The 16,090-nt window shown below is 43.6% G+C and overlaps 1 protein-coding gene and 1 long non-coding RNA gene across 4 annotated transcripts in view; one reads left to right on the forward strand and one right to left on the reverse strand.

Annotated features, from left to right (window-relative positions):
* The window catches only part of NFE2L2 (nuclear factor, erythroid 2 like 2), a 52,141-nt gene extending 50,522 nt beyond the window's left edge, over positions 1-1,619 (reverse strand). The window contains exon 1 of one of the 3 annotated variants that reach the window (XM_038422089.2): positions 1,198-1,619. In XM_038422089.2, the coding sequence (XP_038278017.1) occupies positions 1,198-1,230 (33 nt within the window). In that variant the 5' untranslated portion in view covers positions 1,231-1,619. The remainder of the gene's footprint in view (positions 1-1,197) is intronic. The other 2 variants (XM_043505389.1, XM_043505390.1) reach the window with 2 other exon arrangements.
* On the forward strand, positions 217-15,833 carry LOC122458138. The gene is made up of 5 exons (XR_006278019.1): positions 217-231; positions 457-729; positions 2,611-2,750; positions 11,715-11,791; positions 15,303-15,833. It is a non-coding gene; the product is annotated as an uncharacterized LOC122458138 (long non-coding RNA).
* The last annotated feature ends 257 nt before the right edge of the window (positions 15,834-16,090 follow it).

Here is a 16,090-nt window from a genome sequence, read left to right on the forward strand (position 1 = left end):
ATGTTTTATATTTTATGCAGACTAAATATCACACAGATCCATGGGGTCTTGAGGGCCACCAAGGTGCTGAACCAATTTGTGTAATGGAGATGCTGAGAGCTATTGAACCAAACTGTAAACCCTGTATATGATGGAAATGACTTCAAGCCAGTTCCAGCATCTCGGAAGGCCACTGCCCAAATCAGCATTGCAATCTCTCTTACCCATACTAGCTATCCTGAATGTTACCAGGTACTAAAGTGATGTAGTTAAGATTTTCAAGGCTGTAGTAAAATTTGGAAAGGAGTCAGCTGTTACAGTGCATGCTGGGGGAAGTGGGGACGTAGTAAAAGAAATAATCTTTTATATTTAGTTAAATCTGTTGCGGTTAAAGAGACTCTTTGAAAATAATGCTTGCTATGGCTTCTATCCCTTACAGCTAAAACAGAAAGCTTTGCAACCCATTTTCACTCACAGAGCATTTTGATCTCACCCTAGCTTCCTCAGTCGATAGATTTTTCAGAAAATCAAGAGGATCTGATCTACATCTCTGGGAGGTGAGGCTGACTAGAAGTGGGAGGGTGCAGAGGATCCACTCTTGACCCTCCCACGGCTCCTTGCACGGAGGGGCGGCCCCTGTATAAGATTTGTTGGCACCACAGGTGGCTGTTACTGGCTTTGCCTGACCCACATTTCAGGCTTCTTCCAAGGGGAAACATTGTGCAGATGGGGAAACTGAGTCACAAAAGGGTAAGTCCCAAGCTCTCAGAAGATCAGAAGCGGCTGCTAGTTTTGGGCGCCCACCACCCCGACGCGCCAGTTTCCCAGGAGCACAGGGGACTCCGCGCCAGGGCTGCTCCCTGGGCCCAGAAGGTACCGTGCTCGGCTCCGCTCTGCCCGCCCGCCTTGCCCAGGACCCAGCGGGAAACAGCCTACCCCCTAGCCGGCCCCAGTGACTCATCACGTTCCCGGAGCCGGGGGAAGCCGGGCAGGCCCCGTCTGCAGAGGCGGGGCTGCCGCTCTTGCGCCACCCCCCTTCGCCTGACATCCAGCAGCCCCCCGTGACCCGGCGTGTCAGCACCCGGCCGGGACCGCCCCACAGCTTAGGGCAGCGGGGGCTTCGCTGGGGGCGGCACGCGCCAGCGGCACCCCGGCCTCCCGCCCGGGAGCATCTCCCTCCCGGCAGAGGGGCCCGGGGGTCCAGACCCCGGCTCTCACCTGCGGGGCGGGCGGCACCTCGAGCTCCATCATGCTGGCGGCAGCGGGCACAGCCACCCCCGGCGCGGCGACCCTCGCTCACTGTCCCGCTGCTCGCTTCGACGCTGCTGGGGGGAGTGAAGCGGGCGGCCCCGGACGCGGGCGGCTGGGACAGCGAGCCGCCTCCCGTTCCGCCCCGCCTTCGCCCCAGCCACTCACGGGCGCGGGAGCCGGAGAGGCGGCCCTTATCCCGGCAACAGCGGTCACACGGAGCAGCGCGGGGGTGGCAGGCCATGCTGACTCGGCCCGGCCGCGCCCCGCTCATCCTCACAACCCTGTCCTGTCACAAACCACCCTGACCCCGTCCGAGTCCCTCCCTGCCCTAAACCTGCCAGTCCCCCCCAGAGCCCTGCTACAAAGCAGCGCGTCTGGGCCCCTCCTCTTTCCTCCCGTCACTGCCACACACACACACACACACACACACCTGGCCCCCATCCTCTCACATCTCTCCCCAGAACCACCCACCCCCATCAGATCCCATCCCTGCCACAAACATCAAACATCAAGTAAAGGAGTACTTGTGGCACCTTAGAGACTAACAAATTTATTAGAGCATAAGCTTTCCTGAGCTACAGCTCACTGCATCGGAAACATCAAGTGATTCCCAGATCCCTCCCCATTCCAACATATCTCTCCTCAATCTATTCCAACTCACCAGATCCATCTCCATGTCTACCACATTGCTTCCCCATCCAGATCCTTTATCAACCTATCCCCACCAGATCCTGCCACAATTTATCAAACCTTTCCCAGTTTACCATAACTCATCCCATTTCCACCAGATCTGACAGATCCTTGCCTGCCTAATCTCAGCAGATTCCAATGTACCAGATCCATTTCCCCATCCCACAATATCACAGCCCAGCAGATTCACTGGATACCTTCCCAACTGATCCTGCCACACCCCAACTGATCAGCTCCTTAACAGATCATACTAGATTCTTCCCCACCCATCCCACCAGATCTCTTCACCATCACACCCCACTAGATCCTTCCATGTCACCATCAGTTCTGTCCCCACATCTCTGAGCTGATTTAGCAACCCTCACAGGAGTATCTAATAGAATTGGAGAGGAAAAGGAATGTCACTCCCACCAGATCTCACCCCACAGTTATTAACTAATATGGCAGCTGCCATGGAAGCACCAGGCATGATAATAGGAAAGCAGGGATCTATGGAAATTCCAACACATTTCTCAAAACTCTAAATATAAACTGATAACCATAATGGGAACTCCTGAGACACTCATAGGAGAGGATTGCTCTGAATGACTCTCCTAGATACTTCCCCACAGCTCTAAGTAACTTTGCTTAGTTCCTTGCAACCCACCAAAGAATTATTACTTTACAACGTTATTTTATTCCTACTCCTAGAAATCCTGTGCTGTTTAGCTGTGGAACAGTACTGTAGTTTGCAATATGAAGCTGTACATCAAGGCGTATATGGATCTACATCCATGAAGAAGTGTGCATGGTGCAATTTTACTGCCTGTTTTCACAGAAGGTATTGGAAGGTAAAGGTAAACTCAGTCTGAGTTAAGTCCATAGTTTTGGGTTTGAGGACATTACCCTGGGAGGTATACTGTTATGCTGGCCCTGCAGTAGTACGACCAGGTCTCACAGTTTATGCATGTTCAGTTCTTGGAAGAGAGGCCTCCAGGAGAAACCCCAGAGTTCTGAAAGTGTAGATTTAGTAGGTAGCACCAAGAAAAGGAGTACCTGTGGCACCTTAGAGACTAACAAATTTATTTGATCATAAGCTTTCGTGAGCTACAGCTCACTTCATCGGATGCATTTGGTGGAAAATACAGAGGGGAGATTTATATACACACAGAGAGAACATGAAACAATGGGTTTTATCATACACACTGTAAAGAGAGTGATCACTTAAGATGAGCCATCACCAGCAGCAGGGGGGGAGGGAGGAAAACCTTTCATGGTGACAAGCAAGGTAGGCTATTTCCAGCAGTTAACAAGAACATCTGAGGAACAGTGGGGGGTGGGGGGGGAGAAATAACATGGGGAAATAGTTTTACTTTGTGTAATGACTCATCCATTCCCAGTCTCTATTCAAGCCTAAATTAATTGTATCCAGTTTGCAAATTAATTCCAATTCCGCAGTCTCTCGTTGGAGTCTGTTTTTGAAGTTTTTTTGTTGAAGAATAGCCACCCTCAGGTCTGTAATCGAGTGACCAGAGAGATTGAAGTGTTCTCCAATTGGTTTTTGAATGTTATAATTCTTGACGTCTGATTTGTGTCCATTCATTCTTTTACGTAGAGACTGTCCAGTTTGACCAATGTACATGGCAGCGGGGCATTGCTGGCACATGATGGCATATATCACATGGGTAGATGCGCAGGTGAACGAGCCTCTGATAGTGTGGCTGATGTGATTAGGCCCTATGATGGTGTCCCCTGAATAGATAGATATGTGGGCAGAGTTGGCAACGGGCTTTGTTGCAAGGATAGGTTCCTGGGTTAGTGGTTCTGTTGTGTGGTGTGTGGTTGCTGGTGAGTATTTGCTTCAGATTGGGAGGCTGTCTGTAAGCAAGGACTGGCCTGTCTCCCAAGATCTGTGAGAGTGATGGGTCGTCCTTCAGGATGAGTTGTAGATTCTTGATGATGCGTTGGAGAGGCTTTAGTTGGGGGCTGGAGGTGATGGCTAGTGGCGTTCTGTTATTTTCTTTGTTGGGCCTGTCCTGTAGTAGGTGACTTCTGGGTACTCTTCTGGCTCTGTCAATCTGTTTCTTCACTTCAACAGGTGGGTATTGTAGTTGTAGGAATGCATGATAGAGATCTTGTAGGTGTTTGTCTCTGTCTGAGGGGTTGGAGCAAATGCGGTTATATCATAGAGCTTGGCTGTAGACAATGGATCGTGTGGTATGATCTGGATGAAAGCTAGAGGCATGTAGGTAGGAATAGCGGTCAGTAGGGTTCTGATATAGGGTGGTGTTTATGTGACCATCGCTTATTAGCACTGTAGTGTCCAGGAAGTGGATCTCTTGTGTGGACTGGTCCAGTCTGAGGTTGATGGTGGGATGGAAATTGTTGAAATCATGGTGGAATTCCTCAAGGGCTTCTTTTCCATGGGTCCAGATGATGAAGATGTCATCAATGTAGCGCAAGTATAGTAGGGGTATTAGGGGATGAGAGCTGAGGAAGCGTTGTTCTAAGTCAGCCATAAAAATGTTGGCATACTGTGGGGCCATGCGGGTACCCATCGCAGTGCCGCTGATTTGAAGGTATACATTGTTCCCAAATGTGAAATAGTTATGGGTCAGGACAAAGTCACAAAGTTCAGCCACCAGGTTAGCCGTGACATTATCGGGGATACTGTTCCTGATGGCTTGTAGTCCATCTTTGTGTGGAATGTTGGTGTAGAGGGCTTCTACATCCATAGTGGCTAGGATGGTATTTTTAGGAAGATCACCAATGGATTGTAGTTTCCTCAGGAAGTCAGTGATGTCTCGAAGATAGCTGGGAGTGCTGGTAACGAAGGGCCTGAGGAGGGAGTCTACATAGCCAGACAATCCTGCTGTCAGGGTGCCAATGCCTGAGATGATGGGGCATCCAGGATTTCCAGGTTTATGGATCTTGGGTAGCAGATAGAATACCCCAGGTCGGGATTCTAGGGGTGTGTCTGTGCAGATTTGTTCTTGTGCTTTTTCAGGGAGTTTCTTGAGCAAATGCTATAGTTTCTTTTGGTAACTCTCAGTGGGATCAGAGGGTAATGGCTTGTAGAAAGTGGTGTTGGAGAGCTGCCTAGTAGCCTCTTGTTCATATTCCGACCTATTCATGATGACGACAGCACCTCCTTTGTCAGCCTTTTTGATTATGATGTCAGAGTTGTTTCTGAGGCTGTGGATGGCATTGTGTTCAGCACGGTTGAGGTTATGGGGCAAGTGATGCTGCTTTTCCACAATTTCAGCTCATGCACGTCGGCGGAAGCACTCTATGTAGAAGTCCAGTCTGTTGTTTCGACCTTTAGGAGGAGTCCACCCAGAATCTTTCTTTTTGTAGTGTTGGTAGGAAGGTCTCTGTGGGTTAATATAAAGAAAAGGAGTACTTGTGGCACCTTAGAGACTAACAAATTTATTAGAGCATAAGCTTTCGTGAGCTACAGCTCACTTCATCGGATGCATTTGGTGGAAAAAACAGAGGAGAGATTTATATACACACACACAGAGAACATGAAACAATGGGTTTATCATACACACTGTAAGGAGAGTGATCACTTAAGATAAGCCATCACCCACAGCAGGGGGGGGGAAAGGAGGAAAACCTTCCATGGTGACAAGCAGGTAGGCTAATTCCAGCAGTTAACAAGAATATCAGAGGAACAGTGGGGGGTGGGGTGGGGGGGAGAAATACCATGGGGAAATAGTTTTACTTTGTGTAATGACTCATCCATTCCCAGTCTCTATTCAAGCCTAAGTTAATTGTATCCAGTTTGCAAATTAATTCCAATTCAGCAGTCTCTCGTTGGAGTCTGTTTTTGAAGCTTTTTTGTTGAAGTATAGCCACTCTTAGGTCTGTGATCGAGTGACCAGAGAGATTGAAGTGTTCTCCAACTGGTTTTTGAATGTTATAATTCTTGACGTCTGATTTGTGTCCATTCATTCTTTTACGTAGAGACTGTCCAGTTTGGCCAATGTACATGGCAGAGGGGCATTGCTGGCACATGATGGCATATATCACATTGGTAGATGCGCAGGTGAATGAGCCTCTGATAGTGTGGCTGATGTGATTAGGCCCTATGATGGTATCCCCTGAATAGATATGTGGACAGAGTTGGCAACGGGCTTTGTTGCAAGGATAGGTTCCTGGGTTAGTGGTTCTGTTGTGTGGTGTGTGGTTGCTGGTGAGTATTTGCTTCAGATTGGGGGGCTGTCTGTAAGCAAGGACTGGTCTATCTCCCAAGATCTGAGAGAGCGATGGCTCGTCCTTCAGGATAGGTTGTAGATCCTTGATGATGCGTTGGAGAGGTTTTAGTTGGGGGCTGAAGGTGATGGCTAGTGGCGTTCTGTTGTTTTCTTTGTTGGGCCTGTCCTGTAGTAGGTGACTTCTGGGTACTCTTCTGGCTCTGTCAATCTGTTTCTTCACTTCAGCAGGTGGGTATTGTAGTTGTAGGAATGCATGATAGAGATCTTGTAGGTGTTTGTCTCTGTCTGAGGGGTTGGAGCAAATGCGGTTATATCGTAGCGCTTGGCTGTAGACAATGGATCGAGTGGTATGAACAAAAAAAAACAGACTCCAAGGAGAGACTGCTGAATTGGAATTAATTTGCAAACTGGATACAATTAACTTAGGCTTGAATAGAGACTGGGAATGGATGAGTCATTACACAAAGTAAAACTATTTCCCCATGGTATTTCTCCCCCCCACCCCACCCCCCACTGTTCCTCTGATATTCTTGTTAACTGCTGGAATTAGCCTACCTGCTTGTCACCATGGAAGGTTTTCCTCCTTTTCCCCCTCCTGCTGTGGGTGATGGCTTATCTTAAGTTTCAGAGTAGCAGCCCTGTTAGTCTGTATTCGCAAAAGGAAAAGGAGTACCGGTGGCACCTTAGAGACTAACAAATTTATTAGAGCATAAGCTTTCGTGAGCTACAGCTCACTTCATCAGATGCATTTGGATGCATTTGCAAATGCATCCGATGAAGTGAGCTGTAGCTCACGAAAGCTTATGCTCTAATAAATTTGTTAGTCTCTAAGGTGCCACCGGTACTCCTTTTCCTTTGGCTTATCTTAAGTGATCACTCTCCTTACAGTGTGTATGATAAACCCATTGTTTCATGTTCTCTGTGTGTGTGTATATAAATCTCTCCTCTGTTTTTTCCACCAAATGCATCCGATGAAGTGAGCTGTAGGTCACGAAAGCTTATGCTCTAATAAATTTGTTAGTCTCTAAGGTGCCACAAGTACTCCTTTTCTTTTTGCGAATACAGACTAACATGGCTGCTACTCTGAAACCTGTCATTATGCAAGGCACTGAATTTAGCCGTATAGAGTGGAAATCTGTCAACTTCATGAAAAAACTCGCACAGATACAGACAGACATCATCTTCCTCTCCAAATGCAAACAGATGGACATCATACCGAAAGGACTGAAGGTAAAAAATCCATTACAATCTACATACCACACAGACTATGCTGACAGCTTGTGCCACACACTCTCAAGGAAACTGCGGAACCACCTGATTAACATCCTCTATAGCAAACAGGGAAAGATTAAGAATGAGCTCTCAAAACTGGATACTCTCATAAAGAACCAACCTTCCACACAAACTTCCTCGTGGCTAGACTTTACAAAAACTAGACAAGCCATTTACAAAACACACTTTGCTTCTCTACAAAAGAAAAAGGACACTAAGCTATCTAAACTACTATATGCCACAAGGGGCCACAACAATGGTTCCCGTAACCCACCCAGCAATATTGTTAATCTATCCAACTATACTCTTAGCCCAGCAGAAGAATCTGTCCTATCTCGGGGCCTCTCCTTTTGCCCCTCCACCCCCACGAACATGATACAGTTCTGTGGTGACCTAGAATCCTATTTTCGACGTCTCAGACTCAAGGAATATTTCCAACACACCTCTGACCAACATATTAACCCACAGAGACCTTCCTGCCAACACTACAAAAAGAAGGATTCTGGGTGGACTCCTCCTGAAGGTCGAAACAGCAGCCTGGATTTCTACATAGACTGCTTCCGCCGACGTGCACGAGCTGAAATTGTGGAAAAGCAGCATCGCTTACCCCATAACCTCAGCCATGCAGAACACAGTGCCATCCACAGCCTCAGAAACAACTCTGACATCATAATCAAAAAGGCTGACAAAGGAGGTGCTGTCGTCATCATGAATAGGTCGGAGTATGAACAAGAGGCTACTAGGCAGCTCTCCAACACCACTTTCTACAAGCCATTACCCTCTGATCCCACTGAGAGTTACCAAAAGAAACTACAGCATTTGCTCAAGAAACTCCCTGAAAAAGCACAAGAACAAATCCGCACAGACACACCCCTGGAGCCCCGACCTGGGGTATTCTATCTGCTACCCAAGATCCATAAACCTGGAAATCCTGGACGCCCCATCATCTCAGGCATTGGCACCCTGACAGCAGGATTGTCTGGCTATGTAGACTCCCTCCTCAGGCCCTTCGTTACCAGCACTCCCAGCTATCTTCGAGACACCACCGATTTCCTGAGGAAACTACAGTCCATTGGTGATCTTCCTAAAAATACCATCCTAGCCACTATGGATGTAGAAGCCCTCTACACCAACATTCCACACAAAGATGGACTACAAGCCGTCAGGAACAGTATCCCCGATACTGTCACGGCTAACCTGGTGGCAGAACTTTGTGACTTTGTCCTGACCCATAACTATTTCACATTTGGTGACAATGTATACCTTCAAATCAGCGGCACTGCGATGGGTACCCGCATGGCCCCACAGTATGCCAACATTTTTATGGCTGACTTAGAACAACGCTTCCTCAGCTCTCGTCCCCTAATGCCCCTACTCTACTTGCACTACATTGATGACATCTTCATCATCTGGACCCATGGAAAAGAAGCTCTTGAGGAATTCCACCATGATTTCAACAATTTCCATCCCACCATCAACCTCAGCCTGGACCAGTCCACACAAGAGATCCACTTCCTGGACACTACGGTGCTAATAAGCGATGGTCACATAAACACCACCCTATATCGGAAACCTACTGACCGCTATTCCTTCCTACATGCCTCTAGCTTTCATCCAGATCATACCACTCGATCCATTGTCTACAGCCAAGCGCTACGATATAACCGCATTTGCTCCAACCCCTCAGACAGAGACAAACACCTACAAGATCTCTATCATGCATTCCTACAACTACAATAACCACCTGCTGAAGTGAAGAAACAGATTGACAGAGCCAGAAGAGTACCCAGAAGTCACCTACTACAGGACAGGCCCAACAAAGAAAACAACAGAACGCCACTAGCCATCACCTTCAGCCCCCAACTAAAACCTCTCCAACGCATCATCAAGGATCTACAACCTATCCTGAAGGACGAGCCATCGCTCTCTCAGATCTTGGGAGATAGACCAGTCCTTGCTTACAGACAGCCCCCCAATCTGAAGCAAATACTCACCAGCAACCACACACCACACAACAGAACCACTAACCCAGGAACCTATCCTTGCATCAAAGCCCGTTGCCAACTCTGTCCACATATCTATTCAGGGGATACCATCATAGGGCCTAATCACATCAGCCACACTATTAGAGGCTCATTCACCTGCGCATCTACCAATGTGATATATGCCATCATGTGCCAGCAATGCCCCTCTGCCATGTACATTGGCCAAACTGGACAGTCTCTACGTAAAAGAATGAATGGACACAAATCAGACGTCAAGAATTATAACATTCAAAAACCAGTTGGAGAACACTTCAATCTCTCTGGTCACTCGATCACAGACCTAAGAGTGGCTATACTTCAACAAAAAAGCTTCAAAAACAGACTCCAACGAGAGACTGCTGAATTGGAATTAATTTGCAAACTGGATACAATTAACTTAGGCTTGAATAGAGACTGGGAATGGATGAGCCATTACACAAAGTAAAACTATTTCCCCATGGTATTTCTCCCTCCCACCCCACCCCCCACTGTTCCTCTGATATTCTTGTTAACTGCTGGAATTAGCCTACCTGCTTGTCACCATGAAAGGTTTTCCTCCTTCCCCCCCCTGCTGTGGGTGATGGCTTATCTTAAGTGATCACTCTCCTTACAGTAAAAAGAAAAGGAGTACTTGTGGCACCTTAGAGACTAACAAATTTATTAGAGCATAAGCTTTCGTGAGCTACAGCTCACTTCATCGGATGCATCCGATGAAGTGAGCTGTAGCTCACGAAAGCTTATGCTCTAATTTGTTAGTCTCTAAGGTGCCACAAGTACTCCTTTTCTTTTTGCGAATACAGACTAAGACGGCTGCTACTCTGAAACCTCTCCTTACAGTGTGTATGATAAACCCATTGTTTCATGTTCTCTGTGTGTGTGTATATAAATCTCTCCTCTGTTTTTTCCACCAAATGCATCCGATGAAGTGAGCTGTAGCTCACGAAAGCTTATGCTCTAATAAATTTGTTAGTCTCTAAGGTGCCACAAGTACTCCTTTTCTTTTTGCGAATACAGACTAACACGGCTGCTACTCTGAAACCTGTGGGTTAATATGTTGGTCAGAGGTGTGTTAGAAATATTCCTTGAGTCGGAGACGTCGAAAATAGCACTGTTACTAGTCCTAAAGCAGTGCCCCAGCACAGGAAGCTGTTTTGGCAGAGGTGCCATCTTTCAAATGAAGTCCTGACCACTTTTGATAATTAAAGATCCCATAACACTTTTCAGAAGAATAGGAGCATTAATCCTGGTGCACTGGCTAATTTCCAACTAAGGTAATTACATTCTTCCTACTTTAATTCCCCCTGAAATTTAAATCTGAGACAGTATTCTTCACTTCTTGACCTCAAATGTTGCTGTATTAAACAGCTGATGTGTATCACTAGAAGTTTGTGCATTTCAGCAGTGGGTGAAAGTAAATCTTGTTAAATTTGTGATCTTTTGGGAGTGAAAGTCACTATAAGAATGCAAGATGTTGTTATTTGTTATAAATTTATAACAGGTCAAGATCAGTATCCATAATGCATATACGGTGGTGGAGCTAATGGCGGCCTTTAGGTGTATGTGTGGCTCCTTTTAAAGCCAGTAAATATAATTGAAGGTGGCACCAGTAATGACCCATCACCCATCCTTGCTCTGCCACTGCTGAAAATGTGGTTCCACTACTGTGCATATACCTGTTCTAAATGATATAGATCACTGTGTTATTTAATCCTCTCATATCTACTATAATAAAGGATGTTGCTCTGTTGGGACAAAACATACAAATGAATGTACATAGTGTCAGGTTTATAGATTTGAGACCATGGACAGAGAAAAGAGATTGAATTTCCTGTTTGTCATTTAAATCTGGAACAGCTGAAAATATGCTATTTTATATTTTAAAATAAGATTCTACGTGAATTATGTATAGCATTTATATAGTTAATTTCATCTGCAAAGTGCTTTACAAGCATTAACTGAGGTCTTCTTCTAACTGGAGGATTTGCAGCTGTGCAAATGTCTAACACAGATGTGCTGTCCCAGTATACTGATGCAGCTTCCCTGGTTTGAAAAACCAGGGTGAGCCACACCAGTGCAAAGTTTAAAGTTTCTCACCACAAACCTGAATATTCCCATTAATAAGAGGCTTATATAAACTGCAGAAATTTGATCTTATGTCTCTTTAATATTATAGTGCTTGGTGTATTTACACCACTCCTGTCATTATTATCATCATCACACATTTGTCACTGTAATCACTCCAGAAAACTATAATCAGAATGCCTTTAATTACATGACTCTCCTTTGTTAAATATACCAGGTTCCTTTACCTAGAATACACCTGCTCTGCTCTGGTAATTCAGGTAGAACATGCTGCAGTGTCACTGGACATATTCGGTATGTATAAGGAGAATTCATACGTTCTATCACTGAATGTACTGGGTATGTCTATGCAGTGTTATAGTAGCCATGTCAGTGCCGGGGTATTAGAGAGACATTGTATGTGAGGTAATATCTTTTATTGGACCAACTGTACGTGGTGAGAAAGATAATCTTTCGAGCAGAATACACAAAGCATTCTGGTTATGCTATGTCCTTGATTTCAAGGAGAAATATTGCATGACAGCAAGACAGCAATTGTGATGGAGGACCAGGAGCAAAAAAGTTAAGTCACTTTTTTTCTTTCACTGGTCAATTCCAGTTTGCTCTGATCCAAGAATGACCCCATTGGCAGTTGAAACCAGGTTGAATGCTGGAAACCCTGGAGAAACAGAACTTTAAAAAGGGAAAAGGCCTGTCAGTAGTTAAAAAACCTTTTGACTCCAAGTGCTCCAGTTCCAGACTATTTCCTTCAACATGGTAGTTTTATTGAATACCATTTATCGAGTTTTTCAATATCATAAAAGAACAGCACCAGGAAGACATGGAACATTAGCACTGAACAAATAACGCAAAGTGTCTGTGCATGAAAAATTGCATAGATGTCCTTTCCATATGATCCATCGAATGGAAAGTTGTACAAATAGTGAAAAGAAGCAAATATGAGCCATTAGAGTGGGCATATATATTGTATCACAGTATAGAAATACCATGGCAAACAGTTTGCTTGGCGAGTGTGGGGAGGATAAAAGCGAAAGCATACTTTCTGGCCAGGCCAGATAAAGGAGCATTGAATATATATTTTAGTTTGTGTTCCTTGTTAATTTATTTTTTCTTCCTCTCCTTGTCTTCACACCCTCAGTGCAGGAACCCTTTGGCCTTCACCACTTACAAGTAATGCAACCATCCCAATCTCATTTTAATTTAACTGTCTTATCACACTACACCATTCTCACTAAACCATAGGAAAGTACATTGAGATCTTTCTCTGTGAAAGAAGCTGTATGAAATGTGAGCTATAACTTTATTAAAATTATTGCTGTTATTTTCATTTGATTAGACTAAAGAGTCTGAGGCATTTTGACATGAAGTTCTACTGATTTGCTTGTTACTTAACCCTTAGCATTTTTCTGTTCTTCAAATTAAAACTTTTTAAAGAAAGTGTTTCTACCCAATACTTCTTCAATCCCAGAAAGAATCCTTGAGGAGCATTCAGCTTTTTTTGTGATAAAATAACATATCTCTATAGAGGCAGGTACATACAGGGCCTGAATATAAGACTTTTGGCCTCCACTTCTAGATATTAAAGTTTGTTGATGCACATGAATGTACATGCACTTTTCCACCTCTCAAATTTCGATGCATAGCTATGCATGTAGCTAATACAATCTGCATGTATAAATGCCATTAACTACACATGCTGATATTCATTTTTGAATTGTACACCTAGTTCTTATACCACAGTGATGAGCTTCTAAAAATGCAGATCAGTAAATAGATGTTACTGCTAGAAAATTTGCAGCAGGTGTGTTTGTGTGCTAACGAGCATGTGCACAAGGGCCATGTAAGTTGATGCCCTATGGAAGAATCAGGCCCACTAAATGTATGATAGCATATGCAGGGTTTTTTTATCAAGTATATATAAAAATACATAATTTATTAAAAAATTACATTTTCTCCATTGTCTCCTTTTATTCATTCTCTATATTTTTGTTCTGGCATTAAATCTTTCCCTACCATGTAGAGCTTCAATTAAAATTGATTTTTTTTTCAATTTGAGCAGCATTGTTTTAAATAAAATACTTTATTCTGTTGATTAGAATGTGTTTGCAGATATTGTCTCTGATTTTTTAAAGACAAGATTAGCAATTATAAAATGGAAACATTTGTTTTGGGATATTTCTGGATTAAAGTTATAGCATAAGAGGGCTTTGGAGAAACTCTGTTTTCTAAAAGACCTGAGTAACTATTCACAATTATTACAATATAGAAACAATATTATTGTGAAGGTAGAAACCACCAGTGCCACCTGCTGCTTAAAACATACAACTAAAAAAGACTTGCAAGTTTGTATATTTTCAAATTAAAAAAAATAAAATAAATTAGCTTTGCTTAAAATTATTTGAAAGATATTGAAAGATGCTTGAGATAGATTCTGAAATCCTGACTGGGGTAAAACTCTAATTGAATTTAATGAGAGTCTTGCTTGAGAACTGACTGAGCACTTTTGCCCTTGGTTAATTTGAGATCTGTGATTTTGTGTTGGAAGTACTTATTGATGTTGTATTTTTAACAACTCTTAACTTTCGAATTGATCACCATAACACCACTGGGAAAATATTGGTGTGGAGAAAGGGGTTCAATGTAAAAAGATTTATATAAACTCCACTATGAGGCAAAGTTCTATCTTTAATTGAGGGATCTGGACAAGACAGGAGGTTGGGAGAGTGAGGCCAACCACACATATGATACAAAAGCCACCTTGCTGTGTTAAGGCAGGATCACACAGATGTGGCAAATGAGCTGCTGACCACAATGTAGCTTGATGTGCTTCATAGCTGACAGACCATGCCCTCATGTGGCCAAGATGCAATAGGCGCTTCGTTTTCTTAACCTCTTGAGAAAGACCCTATTATACTATTAAGGGGAGAGCAAGCATACCCATGTGATCTCTCTTTCTCCTAGTTTGTTAGCACAGGACAGGATTTCTCACAATGTGTGGCACCATGATCACACTAACTTTATAACAGAAAAGAGGTAGGACTTTATTCACACCTATCACTATGATGGTATGCCATTCCTACTCTCCGACAGGAGCATGTAGCTGCTTCCATTCTCCATTGGGGACAACAGCTTTAAATTCTGCTCAGCAGAGTCAGAAACAATGCATTTTTTACAGTTCCTGGGCCCAGGCCCTTCTTAGCTGATCCTACCCACTTTGTAGCCCAGGGACCAGGACTGGGATTTTTTGGATTTGTGACCCTCAGGCTTTCTTTCTTATTTAAATGTTGTGTACTTTAAACCTTAGATTTTAAAACCCCTTCAAGACAAGAATTGTCTTTCCTGAGGCTAGCATATTTGAAATCACTAAAAGGATTTATGAGGACAATTCAGCTGCTTTGTGATAGAATTTTAGAAGCCACAAGAGGAACACTACACTGTCCCCTTCTTTATTCACACTGAAAAATGACTGGTGCTATGGCTATATCCATCGACTGTGATTGTCCCTGGCACAAGCAAACTCTTTTGCTCAATGGACTAGTTTTAGTTTTGAAAAGAATTTGGTTGTAATTCTTTTAAACTGCCGTTTCCATGCAGTTTTTGCCAGCAGTGGACATTATACAAGAAAAATTCTGTTCCTGCTGCCAAGGAGTTAACTTGATAACATTGTAATAAGTAAAAGGGTGTTTGTTTCTCTGTTATTGAACTGTCCCTGACTTCCACAAAGCACAAAATCATGCTGAGTTTAAAAAACAAGTCACGTCAAATTTGCTGTATTCACTTTCAAAATTTTTGTATTTCTATCCAGGCACAACATTGAAACTGCTGTTTTCAGGAGAAGGCGAAGGAGGCCACTGGCAGCCTCCTCATCTCTGGAAGGAGGAGCAAGATTCCCCTGATAACATTGCAGTCTAGAGATGGGGAGAAAGTTCTTGTTTGCCTCTTAGCTGCCAAGGAGCTCTGCTGCCCACACAGTTATGCAGCAAGTATCTTTCGTTTTAATATAATTCAGATTAAGTAATTACAGCAATGCACAATGTACTCTAGAAAAATAGAAAGGTTGAAAATTTGTGTTTTTTTTTTAATATGCACACACAAATCAAAATCAACAGGAAAATGAATGACCTATTTGGTGGTAGAATGTACCAACAAAATAGTGTAATAAAAATGAAATTATTTAAAGTAATATTCCGATCATATAGTCATCATTGATTTAGTTTCCAATTATACAGAGGTAATTGTATTAAGGAACTGCCTCATTCACTGCTTTCTGAGGAAATGCTTGAGTGTTTTAATGCCCTGGCATCTGCAGGTAATAAATGATCTAATCTGCACTCTTCACCTGACTGGAATCCTAATTCTTGTTTTACTTCAGGTGACCTAGGGCATATATTAGACAGCATCAGTATATTTGAGGATTTATGACCTGATTGTCTACACATGGAATAGTTCTATTCCTGAATAACTCTGTGCGTTTAGACACTTATTCCAGAATAAGCATGCCTTGTTCCTGTTTAGCTTAACCCACTCTGAAAGTGGATTAAGCTAAATAGGAACAAGGCACTCTTATTTTCAAATAAGAGTATCTACATAGAG

Source organism: Dermochelys coriacea, chromosome 11 (genome assembly GCF_009764565.3).
Source record: "Dermochelys coriacea isolate rDerCor1 chromosome 11, rDerCor1.pri.v4, whole genome shotgun sequence".
In the NCBI taxonomy this organism is placed as follows: domain Eukaryota; kingdom Metazoa; phylum Chordata; order Testudines; family Dermochelyidae; genus Dermochelys; species Dermochelys coriacea.